Source organism: Silurus meridionalis, chromosome 8, assembly GCF_014805685.1.
Source record: "Silurus meridionalis isolate SWU-2019-XX chromosome 8, ASM1480568v1, whole genome shotgun sequence".
Lineage (NCBI taxonomy): Eukaryota > Metazoa > Chordata > Actinopteri > Siluriformes > Siluridae > Silurus > Silurus meridionalis.
In genome coordinates this window covers 46085-62500 of record NC_060891.1, presented here as the reverse complement: position 1 = coordinate 62500, position 16416 = coordinate 46085, and the positions used below count along the sequence as shown (strand labels likewise).

The 16416-nt window shown below is 44.9% G+C and overlaps 3 protein-coding genes across 4 annotated transcripts in view; 1 reads left to right on the top strand and 2 right to left on the bottom strand.

Annotated features, from left to right (window-relative positions):
* Positions 1-5559, top strand: part of wdr20a (WD repeat domain 20a) — a 7291-nt gene extending 1732 nt beyond the window's left edge. The window contains exons 2-4 of one of the 2 annotated variants that reach the window (XM_046856446.1): positions 1605-1787; positions 2197-3582; positions 4972-5559. In XM_046856446.1, the coding sequence (XP_046712402.1) occupies positions 1605-1787; positions 2197-3582; positions 4972-5025 (1623 nt within the window). In that variant the 3' untranslated portion in view covers positions 5026-5559. The remainder of the gene's footprint in view (positions 1-1604; positions 1788-2196; positions 3583-4971) is intronic. The other variant, XM_046856447.1, reaches the window with a different exon arrangement.
* Positions 5560-9257: 3698 nt separating this feature from the next.
* Positions 9258-14300, bottom strand: LOC124390584 (MAPK/MAK/MRK overlapping kinase-like). Its single transcript, XM_046856597.1, has 12 exons — positions 14139-14300; positions 13824-13938; positions 13277-13366; positions 13106-13176; positions 12430-12508; positions 12246-12294; positions 11951-12129; positions 11762-11863; positions 11108-11281; positions 10168-10291; positions 9848-10042; positions 9258-9766 (listed from the first exon to the last, which is right to left on the bottom strand). Exons 1-12 carry the CDS (start codon positions 14143-14145, stop codon positions 9689-9691), a joined length of 1263 nt encoding a protein of 420 aa, XP_046712553.1. The 5' UTR covers positions 14146-14300; the 3' UTR covers positions 9258-9688.
* Positions 14301-14399: 99 nt separating this feature from the next.
* The window catches only part of klhdc2 (kelch domain containing 2), a 31510-nt gene continuing 29493 nt past the window's right edge, over positions 14400-16416 (bottom strand). Inside the window, exon 15 of the mRNA XM_046856594.1 lies at positions 14400-14420. The gene's annotated coding sequence lies outside the window, so the exon portion shown is untranslated. The remainder of the gene's footprint in view (positions 14421-16416) is intronic.

Genomic DNA, 16416 nt, shown 5'->3' with positions numbered 1-16416 from the left:
GGTGGGAGCTCGGTGGATCGGAGTGGGAGCTCGGTGGATCGGAGTGGGAGCTCGGTGGATCGGAGTGGGAGCTCGGTGGATCGGAGTGGGAGCTCGGTGGGGGTGGGAGCTCGGTGGATCGGAGGGAGCTCGGTGGAGGGGTGGGAGCTCGTGGATCGGAGGGAGCTCGGTGGATCGGAGTGGGAGCTCGGTGGATCGGAGTGGGAGCTCGGTGGGGGTGGGAGCTCGTGGATCGGAGTGGGAGCTCGGTGGAGGGGTGGGAGCTCGGTGGATCGGAGTGGAGCTCGGTGGATCGGAGTGGAGCTCGGTGGATCGGTGGATCGGAGTGGGAGCTCGTGGATCGGGGTGGGAGCTCGGTGGAGGGGAGGGAGCTCGGTGGAGGGGTGGGAGCTCGTGGATTGGGTGGGAGCTCGTGGATTGGAGTGGGAGCTCGGTGGAGGGGTGGGAGCTCGTGGAGGGGTGGGAGCTGGTGGATCGGAGTGGGAGCTGGTGGATCGGAGTGGGAGCTCGGTGGAGGGGTGGGAGCTCGGTGGGGGTGGGAGCTCGTGGATCGGAGTGGGAGCTCGGTGGAGGTGGGAGCTCGGTGGATCGGGGTGGGAGCTCGGTGGATCGGGGTGGGAGCTCGGTGGATCGGGGTGGGAGCTCGGTGGATCGGAGTGGAGCTCGGTGGAGGAGTGGGAGCTCGGTGGAGGGGTGGGAGCTCGGTGGAGGGGTGGGAGCTCGGTGGAGGGGTGGGAGCTCGGTGGAGGGGAGTGGGAGCTCGGTGGAGTGTGTGTGTGTTACAGTAGAGATGCGACTGAAAGGCTGTGTGTGTGTGTGTGTTACGGTACAGATGTGACTGAGAAGCTGTGTGTGTGTGTGAGCATAAGATTGCAATGTGCCTTTTGAACGTCCTATACCACATTTAGTCCCCATGTGCTGTTATAATGAGCTCCGCTCTTCTGGGAAGATGTTCCACTAGATTTTGTGGAGATTCATTCAGCTACAAGGGCATTAATAAAGTCAGGTAGTGATGTGAGAAGGTTGAAGGTGAGAAGGTTCCTGGGGTGCCGTCAGTGGTCACATTTATCCCGAAGGTGTAATTTCATGCTTCCGCATTCAAAGACGGTCTTCACAGTTGTGGGTCTCCAAAGTTGTGTAACAGTTTGTTAAAGAAGCATCATCTGTGTGGGAAGGTCAGGTGTCCTGAAACGTTTGCTCTACAGTGTATGTGTGATAAGAGGTTGTAAAGTGAGAAATGTGAGCTTTAAATGAAGTCTATTTGTAAAACGTAAGAATATCCAGGTAAACAAAAACACTGATTACAAAACAGCTTTAAAATGTTGAGAACTCTGAAGTGTATCTCGTCAACTGTGTGTGCGTGTCTGTGATATTTCAGTCTTTCCTGCAGCTCTACTGCTTATTAATGTGGGAAACACTTGTAATGCTTGAATCAGCTCCATTGCCCTGCAGTTTCTCCAGTGAAGGAACACATTATAATAGAGAGAAGTTTCTATTTCAGAGGGACTGCATGAAGAAGGACACAGAAGACGCTGTTTAATTTGACTTTCTCATGCGTTCTTCTTCATGCATCTTGTGTGTTTTGCATGTTTCATGGTCTACAGGCAGCTGACCTGAGTAAGCCAATAGATAAGAGAATATACAAGGGAACACAGCCGACCTGCCATGACTTTAACCATCTCACTGCTACAGCTGAGAGTGTGTCACTGCTTGTGGGCTTCTCAGCAGGACAGGTGCAGCTCATCGACCCCATCAAGAAAGAGACGAGTAAACTCTTCAACGAAGAAGTAAGTGTGTGAGACAAATTCCTCTTGTTGACGTGTCTGTGCTCAGTGTGTGTAAAAACCCAGTGATGCTGGAAACGTCCTTCACGTCACTGACGTGTTTATAAATAAACAATAAACTGCGATGTTTCTGAAACGGATTCACTTTAACGTTTACATGTTTGTGATTGCGTTAATGAAATGTTTGTATGCTGATCTCAGGCCAGTGTAAATGTATGAATGTATTTATCACAGATCTCCATTGGAGGTATTTAATTTCATGATGTTTGGTGTAGAAATTGTGGGTGTAGCAGTGTAGCAGTAATCTAATTACGTTTTGATTTGCTGCTGATGTTCTGACCGAGGTTTTTTTCTTTTTCTCCCCATCACACACTTTTACTCTGCAATGACTCGTGGCTGTAAACCCACTCAGAGACTCATAGACAAATCCAGAGTCACGTGTGTAAAATGGGTCCCCGGCTCCGAGAGCCTGTTCCTCGTAGCCCATTCCAGTGGCAGCATGTACCTGTACAATGTGGAGCATGCGTGTGGTACTGCTGCACCGCACTACCAGCTGCTGAAGCAGGGTGAGAGTTACACTGTGCACACGTGCAAGAGCAAGTCAACACGTAACCCTCTGCTGAAGTGGACGGTCGGCGAGGGTGCCTTGAACGAATTCGCTTTCTCACCCGATGGCAAGTTTGTGGCATGTGCAAGTCAGGACGGTTTCCTGCGCGTGTTCCACTTCGACGGTGCCGAACTGCATGGAACTATGCGCAGCTACTTCGGTGGTCTGCTTTGTGTGTGCTGGAGCCCAGATGGTCGCTATGTAGTAGCGGGTGGTGAGGATGATCTGGTGACGGTGTGGTCATTCGGAGAGCGGCGTGTGGTCGCTCGAGGCCACGGGCACAAGTCCTGGGTCAGCGTGGTGGCGTTCGATCATTACACCACCAGCGTAGAGGAGACCGAACCCAACGAGTTCAGTGGCAGCGATGATGACCTGCAGGAGCAGGCGCTCGCAGGCCGTGAACGTGCCAACAGCACACATTCACGCCTCTCAAAACGAAACTCCACAGATGGACGTCCGCTCAGCGTTACCTACCGGTTTGGGTCTGTGGGACAGGACACTCAGTTGTGCCTTTGGGACTTGACAGAGGATATTTTGTTCCCACATCTACCGTTATCCCGAACCAGAACCCACACCAACGTCATGAACGCTACGAGTCTCCCGGTCCCGGGAGGGGGTGGAGGAAGCGGTGGAGGAAGCGGTGGAGGAAGTGGTGGAGGTGGTGGAACAATAATCGCAAGCATCAACAACCCAAGTGCCAACGGAGGAAGCAGCAGCAGCAGCAGCAACAGCGGCTCCAATACGCCAGGCAACTCTGTGCCTGCGCCGCTGCCGCGCTCCAACAGCCTTCCGCACTCTGCTGCCTCCAGTGGGAGTGGCAACACCAAAAGTGGCACCATGGACACCACCAACGCAGTGCCCTCAAGTGTAAGCAAGTTCGCTACATTAGCACTGCATGAGCGCAAGGAGCGACACCATGACAAGGAGCACAAGCGGAACCACAGCATGGGCCACATCAGCAGTAAGAGCAGTGACAAACTGCATCTGCTGACTAAGACGAGCCGAGCGGACGCAGCCAAGACGCTAGGTACACCACTCTGTCCGCGAATGGAGGATGTGCCCCTGCTCGAGCCACTCATTTGCAAGAAAATTGCACATGAGCGACTCACTGTACTTATCTTTCTTGAGGACTGCATAGTCACTGCATGTCAGGAGGGATTTATTTGCACGTGGGCCAGGCCTGGGAAAGTGGTAAGTTCCATGTTAAACCAGTTCAGATTTCAGATTTAGGACACTGATAATCTGCCTTACTCTTTCCAGGAACTCTAAACAAGTACCAAAAAATAACTTTCCCATGTTTCCTTCTAATTAATAAATGTCATTATTTCAACATAAAATCAATTCCCTATAAGTGTTTTGGTCTCTGGTTCTGTGAGACACCGGGAAAATCAGCCAAACGTATCAGTTATGTGGCAAATGCAATTCTGCGATTAACCGAGGCACGAGATTCCAACCGCGGTAAAGCGGCGGATTCCTGCACTGGACACACGGTGGCTGTAGAAGCTAATCACTTGTTACTTGTGCAAAATTTAAAGTGATGCAGCAGCAGGTGGCCTTTAGGACCGAATCATTAAATACATCTTATCATTTTGGATTTTAACCTCCAAGTAGATTTTTTACACCCTAGTGTCCAGCTGCATACAGCCAAGATAACATCTGTATTGATTTAATCTTCAACATCTGTATTGATTTGATCTTGGGTCAGACATGGTTTGATAAATGTGATTATTGTAAAATGGAAGCATGTAAGACACGGTTCGGCCTCAGTCCAGTAGACCACACAAGCTTGTGAAGCTAGGCCGCTTAGCTGGTGACGTCACTACAGCGTAGACCTGCAGCTCATCCTCCACTATAACCTCCTCATCCATAATCATGTCCTCAGTACACCTCACATTTTCTCCAGATCCTGTAGGTACACAACCATTTTGACAGAAATTTACCGGCTGCCATCAGCTCTAATTAATATCAGAATACACCATCTGACCAAAAGTATCGGGACACCTGACTTTCCCAACCAGATGTGCTTCTTCTACAAACTGTTACACAAAGTTGGACACAATTGTGACGGATGTCTTTGGATGCAGGAGCCTGAAATTTCTCCTTCACTTGAACTAGAAGACCTAAACCTGTTCCATCATGATGATGCTCCTGTGCACAAAGCCAGCTCCATGAAGATCTGCTTTCCATGGGTTAGATGATGTGGAAGATCTCCTGCTATAGAGCTCCAACACTATTGAACACCTTTGGGATGAATGTGAACACTGACTGCACCCCAGGAACCTTCTCACCTTCTCACCTACATCACTACCTGACTTTACTAACACACCAAAAGAGTGGAGCTCATTAAACACATTACAAATTAGAAAACACATCGCAATCGTATGCGCAGGTGTCCATATACTTTTGGCATATTTGTTATAAATAGAGTAGATTTTGTGAAGTAAATTCTGAACCAGAATTTTATTATTTGGATTGTTTCTGAGCTGCAGGATGGAGGTGTGTGTGTGTGTGTGTGTGTGTGTGTGTGTGTGTGTGTGTTTATGGAGTTTCTCTTACAGTGATATTTATTTTCCTTTGCAGGGTTTATTGTCCTCCCAAAACCAAGCCAACTCTCCGAGTGGAACAGTAGTATAGCCACAATAATTCTGCTGCTTAGAACCTGCATCACACCAAGCTGTCCATATGGAGACCCTGAGCTTCTTTTCAAGCTTACAGCATTGTGTCTTTTACTTCTCTCCTTCTCTCTTCCTTATGTCTGTTCTGTTCCTCCTCCGTTCCCTGTTGCCCTGTTCCCCTGTCCCCCCTCCCCTTTTCGGTCCTCTATCAGTGGTTCCTCTGATGGTCTACCTGCACTGTGGACATGATGATACTGTGCACAAATGGAAACAGTGTGGTGGAGTGATGGACTGTGGCGTTGTGGTGCACATGGTGGTGTTGTGCCCCTTCTCTTTTTCTTTTTTCTTTTTTAAGGAAATATTTATTTTGAATGATTTTCTTTCTCACAGAAACGTTTGATTTCTCCTTCCTAAAGCAGGTGTGACTGTAAAGAGCAAATCAGAGGAAATCCAGGGCTAAAGAGAATCCAACGACTGCTTCCATCCAAACTCCTTTTCTTTCATATCCAATCACCTCCTCTTTTCCCTCCTACACACACACACACACACACACACACGCCTCTCACACCCCCACCCTCAAACACACACACACACACACACGCTCTCTCACACCCCCACCCTCAAACACCCCCACACACACACACCTCTCACCCTCAAACACACACACACACACACCTCTCACCTCAAACACACACACACACACACACACACACACACACACACACTCTCTCTCTCTCTCTCTCTCTCTCTCTCTCACACCCCCACCCTCAAACACACACACACACACGCTCTCTCACCCCCACCCTCAAACACACACACACACACACACCTCTCACCCTCAAACACACACACACCTCTCACCCTCACACACACTCTCTCACACACCCCGCCTCAAACACACACTCACTCACACACACACACACACTCTCTCTCTCTCACTTTAAGAACTTTGCACTGATTTTATTTGGATTTCTCTTTTTTGTAACTACTATATGAGGAGACGTGGACGAGGCCCTGATGCTCTCGGCTTTATTATTATCCTCTGTCTTGAAATTTGAATCTGAAAAGCTGGATGCTGCAATCAAAGGGTTTTTTTGTTGTTGTTTTTTTTAAGGAAATTGTTTGCACTTAATAGTTTATTAGAAGAGAATGGCTTTACAGTGTGTGTGTGCGAGGACTCGGACTGGTCTAACACGGAGAAATGAAATGATTAAAACCTTTCTATCTATTGAGCATTTATTTTAATATTGTTTCAGATTAAAATCTGCTTTGTATTATATGTATAATATTGTAATTCAGTAATTAACGGGGCAAAAGCAAATGATCAGTACTACTCTAGTGGACATTTTCTCATTATTAAAGGAAATAGTGATATTTCTAAGGCAGAAAAATACATGATATTAAAAAATCTTGAATATGCAGATTTCTGCTATTTTTTTTTGTTCCTTGTACAGATGTCATCCAGATGTATTTTGATATAGGAGATTTATGTGTCTAAAGGTTTGAACCTTTGCAAATGTCTTTAATGTTCTAAACTCACAAACGTGTGGTGTTGTCTGCGAACAGCTGAACTGAAAAACCTGGAGGTGTGAAGCTCAGGAAGTCTGGCAGACACGAGTGTAATAAGATGTGAGATGGAGTTTCTGCTCAGCAGCAGCAGCGCTTTAATTCATCACGATTCCTAAATCATCCCAGTAGAAACTCCAGTAGTTCTGAGATGATTGCAGCTCACCATGTGACCATAGCTCGTGTTAATGTACCTTTTTGTGACTAGCAGTCGTTGTTAATGCACCGTACAGTGAACCCACACTAACCACGGAAGGCGAGATGCTGCGCTGGTCACGTTTTATGTTAACGTTTTTACAGTTCACATTTTGTTCTTCATTAAAAAAAGTTCATTGACATTCGGCCTTGTGCTTTTGATTGATTTCACACTGTGATGTTTATCATCTATTGCATTAAAATCGACGGCTACACCAGAGGTGATTTCTAGAGAGAAGGAAGTTACAGCAGCTTCACTGAGGGAAGGAATGATGGTTTATTCATCTGTACTTTTTACACACACAGAAACCATCTCAGATCTCCACAGATCTCAGAGCCTCCACAGGCCAGGAACACACTGACCTGTTCTGAGGTGCTTTTCTGCTCATCACCGTGTTCTAGAGGAGATTTCAGCTACTGACCTCTTAAAAACCTGGATTTCCTCCACCCAGGACATGATGCTTTTTTTGTACCAGTTCTGTGTGTCGGTTCTCTGTTCTGTAAAAACCCCCAGGAGATTCATCACCGACACCAACCAACACCACGGGCAGATCAATGAGATTGTTTTTCCTCTATTCTGCTGTTGGTACAGAAGATCTTTGGATGCAGAAGCATGAAATTTCTCCTTCACTAGAACTAGGAGACCCAAACCTGTTCCAGCATGACAATGCTCCTGTGCACAAGATCTCCTGCTATAGAACTCAAAAACTATTGAACACCTTTGGAATGAATGTGAACGCTGACTGCACCCCAGGAACCTCCTCACCTTCTCACCTCCATCACTACCTGACTGTGTATTTCAGCAGAAGGAAAACCCTGAGCTGTAAAAAGGGAAAACAAGGAGTATGAAATCCATGTATGAATGAATTTACAGAGGACATGCACATGTGTTCCATCATCTGGTTTGTTTGTTTCTTGTGGAAGTCATCCGTGAAATGTTTATATTCACGGTTCTGCTTCTGGATCTTTTCCTGGTGGAAAACATGCCCCCTCAGATCCCTCTGCTTTTCCTGCATGTTTCCTCTTCAGCATTAACATGGAAAATGATCTCATTTGTGTCTCATTCAGTCATCTGAGGAATCTCATGGATGGTCCCATCACACTCCTCAGTGTGAAAGCGTACAGTTCCTTTCTCTTTTGTTTGTGAGAGCTGTGGAACTTATCTGTGGAACCTATCGAGTCCTCGAACAGTTAAACGTGTTTATAAGAAAGACTACTGGGGAAAAAACTTCAGTGTTGTGTTCAGGACCAAAGACAAAACCCAAAGGTGGAGTATAAAAGCATCATCTGAGTTTATGGTAAAAAGGAGTGGACTGTCAGTCCATCATGTTTCTTCATCCTGAGTGAAGCTGCAGTTAATCAGCCTTCGGTGTATGCGATGTTTCTCGCCACTAGGCGGCGCTCGTGTTTTATTTCAGGAACTTTTTTATATTTTGACTTTAATAATTTATTAGTCTAATTTCTACAATCAACTGTTATGAGCAAAATGTTTTCTTTATAGAAGCTTTTGGAAATATTTTATTCCCATGGTTCTTTTTGTCTGCTGCCTTCTGCTCGATCTTCTCGTCCTCCTGGAATCAGACTTCAGCACTCAGTTCTCTGAAACAGGAGAAAATGATGTGTGCAGGAATCCTGCTTTTATTGACCAGGTCAAGTTTTTGTGTGTTTTCAGGTAAATGAACGTGTTTGATGTTTGTTTTATATTTTATTCAGTCTGTGTCCACTTTGGTGTCTGTGGCAGGAACACGGATTTCTTCATTGTTTTTGTTCCACATTTGGCAAATTCTGAATGGGTTCCTGGAACACTGCCCCTGAGCTACACACTCAGTGTATGAGAGACAGGAGGAACCTCTGGGAGAACCCAAAGCCTTGATACAAAAATTAAAGTGTGAAGTGATGAAGTCTTTTCCAGATTCGCTTAAATCAGTACAAATCCAGAGTGTAAAAGACTCGAGTGTAATTACAGACTCTGGTTTCTCATATGAAGCTCAGGCAGATCTCATCAGATCTCAAAGTCTTTCTTCATCCCAGAGATATTAGATATGAAACCTTGTCACCACATGATTCCTCTAAACTGGATTATTGTCTCTGGATTTAGAGGGTTAGGGTTCGGGATGGTTCTGGTTAATTGGGACATTTGGATTCTGGAGGTTTTGGCTGCTTTTATCGGTTAGTTTCATGAACAATGCGTGAGCTGAACCCACAATCCCTTCATTTGAGTACCTCGTTTGAGATGTTTCTCCAGAAAGTGCTTCCACGTGACCATGAACTTTCTCCATGTGTATTTATTTTAGTTAATAAGGTCAATTATACAAATTCTCATGTCTACATTTATCAGTCTGTTGTGAAGATCCTGATGTTCACAGCTGGAGATGGACTGCAGAAGGACACATTTAATAATGAAGGACAGTTTTAAGGTTTTTTTATACTGTTGTTAGTGTTAATCTGTTCATCTACCAGATTCAATTCACCAATCAAATTAATAACAACTTTATTACAGTTTTATTTATTAGTCACTGAACTGTTTAGTCGTTTTTTAATGAACATTTATATACAAAGATCAGCTTTTAATTCTACCTGAGAAGTAAAAGAGCTGAAATAAACCCGTGTGTATCAGAACACAGTGTTTATCTGATCGAGTCGCACTGATCTTTTTTAAGAAATTTATCCCAAGTGCACTTTATGGTGAAAGGCGATTGGATTGGGACGCAGCCCAGGTGTTCTGATGCCACGTGGACGGGGGGATTATGGATCTGATATTAGTAATACATCTGTACATGATTACATGGAAAAGTTTTGGTCATATGAAGGAGTCATGTGATGGATGAAGGCGTCTCTCCAGACTGCACAGTTTAATGCTCGAAATGTTCCAACACTTCTGGAACGTTGTTATTTACACAGCTGCATTTGTGGGCTGGACGTCAGTAGCCTTTACCTTTTCTCTCCAGAGGAGGCATGTAGAAGCTCTTTAAAGCTGAGCAGTGTGGCTCTTCCCTGGGCTGCAGAAAAGAAAGGTAAGAAAAGACACTGAAGGAGGAAGAGGGACACGTATACACACCAGTTGTGTCCTCAGCATTTACCTTCAGTGGACGAGAATGGCACTTTTTGGAGGTGATGGCTGGCAGCAGCCCCTGGTGTGGTACAGAGAAAGCAGGCAGGCTGGACACGGGGTAGGGCACTTTAGGAGTGTTCACTCCCACCGTGAGCTTCGGGAGCTCCACAGGATAACGAGGCAAGACGTGTCTGCTGAGGGGTTCGGCCACATGCTTTAACTGCTGCTTAAAAAAAAAAAAACATTCATGAATTCGAAGAAGATGCTGCTTTCTGCATGGCGTCTTCAGATCTTACTGCTGCTGGTAACGTTTTCCGTGTTGAAGTGGAAACAGAAGCGGCGACGTACCTGCCGTCTCCCCTGCCGAGTGCTGCACCAGAACTGCTGCACTGATCCTGGAGTCGCGCTGCTGCTGCTTTCCTCAACAACCCCAAAAGTCCTGTGGAGCCCTAAAGCTCTCCTTTCTGCCAGACTGTAGAGAGAAGCAGAATGTAGAAGCTGATATACAGTAAATAGAGTAAAAGATATTCATATATACTGTAATTAAACCAAAGCTGTAAGTCATGTGGGATTTTCTCTCAATCGCCTGATGGTAAAAAACTCTGTGATGTCTCTCTGTTGGTCCTCAGGATCCAGTAGCACTTTTCTGATGGAAGCACTGAAGAGTCTGTGTCTCTTTGGTTCTGGTCCATGGTACCTCCAAATCAGGCACTGCTGTTCCCTGTGAGAAGACTTTCCACAGCACCAGAACCATCAGATCCTTTCCCATGACATTGCCGTTACTGCCTCAGGAGAGTAAGTTCATCGTTTAACTGGCTCAGAGTGTCTCCAGAGGCTCAGAGTGTCTCCAGAGGCTCAGAGTGTCTCCAGAGGCTCAGAGTGTCTCCAGAGGCTCAGAGTGTCTCTGCTCAGTTAAGACGGTCTTGGCCGTGAAGTGAATCAGCATGTGTGCAGGAATGCTGAGATTAACAGAAACTTTATAACTCACATAAACTCCTTTATAAGTTTTAACTCAGCTGTGGACTCAAACTTGCTGCCTTCAGTCTCCACTACAGACCACAATCCACTGTCCATCTGTCCATCTGTCTACAACTACAGACGTTCTTCATGAACAAAACCGTGCAGATGGACACCTGCATTACACCTGGCTGTCATTTATCAGAATTCACTGCATATCAATGATCTCAAATTCTATGAAGTGTTCATGAGATTTTTTGCTCTTTTGCGATTGTATTTTGATGTAACTCTACAGCTGTGTGGCAGATGCCAGACACCAGGTGCTTCTTACCGTAGATCTCTAAAACAGGTGTGCTGCAGTGCTGTACGTGGACTTATGCGTTCATCTGGATCATACGCCAGCATCTGATAGAGTAAAGAGAGGCTAGGAGCCGAGCAGTGAGGGATCAGACGAGAAAGTCCACAGCCTTTCCGAGGCACGAAATCAAACGCCATCACACGAGACCTGAAACAGAAGGAGACACGTTCCAGCAAAACAAGTCAACAAGATGTATGAGGAGAACTGGACTGGTTTATTTATCACAGAAACCCACACAGTAGCAGGAGATGTGTTTCTGTCCTCACAACCTGAACACACACACACACACACACACACACACACACTTCTAAATACTATGAAGGTCATTAAAAAATATATTTTTATTAAAGTTTTATTTCTGCCTTTAAATAAAACTGAAATAATTCCAGAAAGTGAAACTGAGGTAAATGCAGACGATCGTGTTTTATTGTGATGGAATTTTCTGACTGCTTTAATACTCTTCTCCTGGAATGTTCATGTTGAGGGCTTCACGTTCACTTTTCACACAGTTAAAACATCTACACATGAAGACATGACTTTACTTGGAAAGTCTGTTGACTGAACTGTTTGGCAGATCGTTCAGTAAATGATCTTCACTCAGAAGCCTGAGTTCCAGTTTACACTCACTGTTTGAACTTCTGGAGAACTGTGCTGTCTGGTGTCCCCAAAACCTCATGAATCTTGGACACCTGATTGACCTCATTAGTCCCTGGGAACAGAGGATTCAAGCTGGAAGACAACGGAGTACAGCAATAAATTAGAAACCAATCAATAATGAATTAGAAGACTGATGTGTTAAAGGTAGAAATAACACACCTGAGAATTTCAAAAAACACACATCCTGCACTCCACATGTCCATTTTGAGGGAGTAGTGTCCGTCTGTAAGCAGACATTCTGGAGCTCTGTACCAGCGTGTGGAGATATATTCTGTGTGAGGTGGTTTGCAATACACACTCCTGGAGGAGCCAAAGTCTGCTAGTTTCAGGACGTCACGCTATTAAAACAAAACAGAGAATTTTTGAAGTTTACTTTTGGGAATTTTAGCGTTTAAAATAAATGATAAATTAATTTTAAACGAAACAATTATTGAGTCCTGGACTTATTGCTTACTTTAATTAAAATATTCTCTGGTTTCACGTCTCTGTGGAAAATCCCATTGCTTATAAAAGAGAAAAAAAGAACAGATGAACCCTGTACAATGTAAAAGTCAAAGTGCTAATGGGTGAAGAAGAAAACACACAAAAGCACAGTAAGTATTTATTAAAGAGTAAATAAAAGCAGGGAGAGATCCTACCTGTGCATATGATCTAGAGCTTTACAAAGCTGATACATGTAGATTTTCACTTTGTTTTCAGGTAAAGGATACTGTCTTCCTACAACAACACAAAGACACAATCCCCATCTGTAGGAACAGAACTAAACAAATACCCACGTGTAAACTACACGGCCAGAGCAGATGCCAGACTGGGATCTTGACCCTGATATGTGGTCATGGCCACAGTTCCTAATGTATTTTTCTGCTTTACTGTCCTTCACTGGACCTAAAGGCTGTAGATCAAACCTGTTCCAGCATGACAATGTCCCTGAGCTCCATCAAAAACACAGAAATACTGCGGAAGAACTTCTTGATCAGCACAAACCTCACTAATGACCACAGCAATATTCCAGAATCCCAGTGACGTGTTTATACATTAGATGTTCAACAAGCACTTATAGGTGTCATGAGCAGGTGTTTTGCTTCGCACCAAACAAAATGTTGTTTTCTTTCTATAATTCAGTTTTAAATGGTGTCAATTTAAAATAAATATTATAAGCTACACTGTTTGGCCACAAACTGAATTATAGAAGGAAAACTACATTATGTTTGGTGCCAAGCAAATCATTCTGTTTATACACACAGTAGGTACTGGTTTAAAAGCTTACATGGTACAAAACACTTATTCTTTTCAAATAAATAATATTTCAAATACCTCTAATCAACTCATATATATTCATCTCCATAAGTTCACAGATCAAAGACAAGGTTCTTGTATCTTGGTCACTGAAAAGAACATAATAAATCAATCTTTTAAAGTAAAATACAGGAAAATCTTCAGAAAATGACATTTATTCATTTTCTTTTCAAACTGTTGTGTACTTACAATATAACTTCATGAAGCTGCAGGATATTAGGATGTAAACTCAGTCTCTTCATGGCTTGGACCTCACGGAGGTTGTGTGCCTGTTCCAGACTGGGTGAAGAGATTCGCTTACAGAAATGCTTAAGATACGACTTAAATATCAGTTATTCAGCATGTCCATTTCACATGAAGAGCAGCTGGAGGAGGTCTGGTCAGACACACTGAATAGAGAGGAACCCTCACAGACACCACTGGGGTGAGGAGGCTTTTCCAGGATGTTAGTGTGCCATATTGTACATTCGATTTTATTTATGCCTATTCAAATTACAGTGTTGGGTAGAAACATACACACCTCTATGTTCATCTGTTGTGTGTGTATATACGTATATGAGCTACTGCCCTCCCCTGCCCTCCCTCTGCCCTCCCTCGCCCTCCCTCTGCCCTCCCTCTGCCCTCCCTCTGCCCTCCCTCTGCCCTCCCTCTGCCCTCCCTCTGCCCTCCCTCTGCCCTCCCTCTGCCCTCCCTCTGCCCTCTAAAGGCTGACAGGTGTGAAGTGGCAGTGCTGTACCTGGGAATGGGCTGCTTCATGGTTTTACACGCATAATGTTTCCCGTCCTTCAGACTCTGTACCTTCGTCACCTGGGAAAACGTTCCTTCTCCGATTTTCTTTATTACTCTGTAATCTACACAGAAATACAGCTTGTGTTCTTCATTTTAAAACATGCCACATTTCCACATGTACACTGTTTAAGGACTAAGATGTTTGTGTGTGTTTAATGTTTAAATTCCGTGTGGAAACCCTCTAACATCACACTCCACCGCTAGCCTAGCCACGCTGCTAACTGCAGCAGATTTCCGTCATTTTCTCAGGTTTCTAACTTACTGTCCATCCTTCAGTCCGACAGCGCACAAAAGCGCACGAAAAGCGTTCTGATTGTACTCATTGTTACTACAATCCACCTGCAGCGTTAATAATACTTTATAAATCTAGCGTTAGTCCGAGTCTCTGACAGGACACACACCGCCTCCTGCCCGTCGCCATCTTGATTTTCTGCTTACAGTAACCCTGGTAACTGCGCGCGCCTGACCTCTGACCCGTTTGCAGAGCCAAACAGGAAAGGTAAACACCACATGACCCGCGCGCGCGCACACACACACACACACACACTACTAACTTCCTACTGCTCTACTAACATCTCACTGATCTACTGACTTCCTACTAATCTACTGACTTCCTACTGATCTACTGACATGTCACTGATTTACTGACATCTCACTGATCTACTGACTTCCTACTGATCTACTGACTTCCTAGTGATCTACTGACATCTCACTGATCTACTGACATCTCACTGATCTACTGACTTTCTACTGATCTACTGACATCTCACTGATTTACTGACATCTCACTGATCTACTGACTTCCTACTGATCTACTGACTTCCTAGTGATCTACTGACATCTCACTGATCTACTGACATCTCACTGATCTACTGACTTCTACTGATCTACTGACATCTCACTGATTTACTGACATCTCACTGATCTACTGACTTCCTACTGATCTACTGACTTCCTAGTGATCTACTGACATATCTCACTGATCTACTGACTTCCTACTGATCTACTGACTTCCTACTGATCTACTGACATCTCACTGATCTACTGACTTACTACTGATCCACTGACCAGTGAATTTATTATATTCTTTATATCTTCCTATTTGGTATCTCACTTTGGGATATAGACATCTCCCGTATTGCAGATATGCTGTCAGAAGCAGGCGTCTTAGTGATGTGATCAAATTAACATGAGCTTTCCACCCCTTACCCAAGAGAGTGGAGACGTGTAAGAAATGAAACCATCCCTGTTACGATGATTCCATCTTCTCTTCTCTCTCTTTTTTTCACACATTTAGGATGAATTGAAGCCAAAGAAGGCTCTGTGACGTCCAGCCTAAAAATCAGACAAAAGTGTGTGGCGAAGCCCAGCATGCTGCTTAATCAGCGTCCACGAGGTGACCAGGCCTCAAGTATAATGAGCTCTCAGCCCTTCTGGAGGCCAAAGATAACCCAGTATAATAGCTTCGTATTGGACTATGTTCTATGTAGGAGATGCAACCTGAAGGAGATTGGAGACTGTAAGGTGTTGGGGGGGGACAGTGTAGCTAGACAGCATCGGATGGTGGTCTGTAGGATGGTTTTGGAGGTGAAGAAGAAGAGGAGGAGAGTGAGGACTAAAAGAAGAATAAGATGGTGGAAACTGAAGGATGAAGAGTGTAGTGTGAGGTTCAGGGAAGAGGTCAGACAGGAGCTCGGTGGTGGTGAAGAGTTGCTGGATGATTGTGAAACTACTGCAGAAGTGATCAGGGAGAAAGCTAGAATGGTTCTTGGTGCAACATCTGGAAATAGAAAGGAAGACAAAGAGACGTGGTGGTGGAATGAGGAAGTGCAGGAGAGCAGAAGGAGAAAGAGGTTGGAGAAACAGAATTGAGGTCGACAGAGTGATGAGAAAAGTAGGCAGGAGAACAAGGAGATGCAGCAGCAGGTGAAGAGGGATGTGGTGAAAGCCAATGAAAAGGCATATGAGGAGCTGTAGGAGAAGTTGGACACTGAGGAAGGAGAAAAGGATTTGTAGCGATTGGCCAGGCAGAGGAACCGAGCTGGGAAGGATGTGCTGCAAGTTGGAGCAATAAAGGATGGAGATAGAAATGTGTTGACTAGTGAGGAGAGTGTGTTGAGAAGATGGAGGGAGTATTTTGAGCAGCTGATGAATAAGGAAAATGAGAGAGAGAGAGAGAGAAGGTTGGATGATGTGGAGATGGTGAAGCAGGAAGTGGAGTTTTCAACCAGATTGTTCAACAAGATTCTGTAAGGTAAGAAGATGCCTGAGGAATGGAGAAGGAGTGTGCTGGTACCGATCTTTAAGAATAAGGGAGATGTGCAGACCTGCAGTAACTACAGGGGAAAGAGTAGTGGAAGCCAGGCTGAGAGAAGAGGTGACCATCTGTGAGCAGCAGTATGGTTTCATGCCGAGGAAGAGCACCACAGACGCATTTTTTGCTTTGAGAATGTTGGAATGGTGGAGGTTGGACTGCATCAAGGATCGGCTCTGAGCCCTTTCCTGTTTGCAGTGGTGATATACAGGTTGAAGGACGAGGT

Coding starts and splice junctions, on each gene's coding strand:
- LOC124390584 (XM_046856597.1), bottom strand. Junction 13,367..13,823: donor ATGAAGCAGCCCATTCCCAG/GTACAGCACTGC, acceptor CTCTTCACCCAG/TCTGGAACAGGCACACAACC. Junction 10,292..11,107: donor ACCTGTTTTAGAGATCTACG/GTAAGAAGCACC, acceptor TTCTCTCTACAG/TCTGGCAGAAAGGAGAGCTT.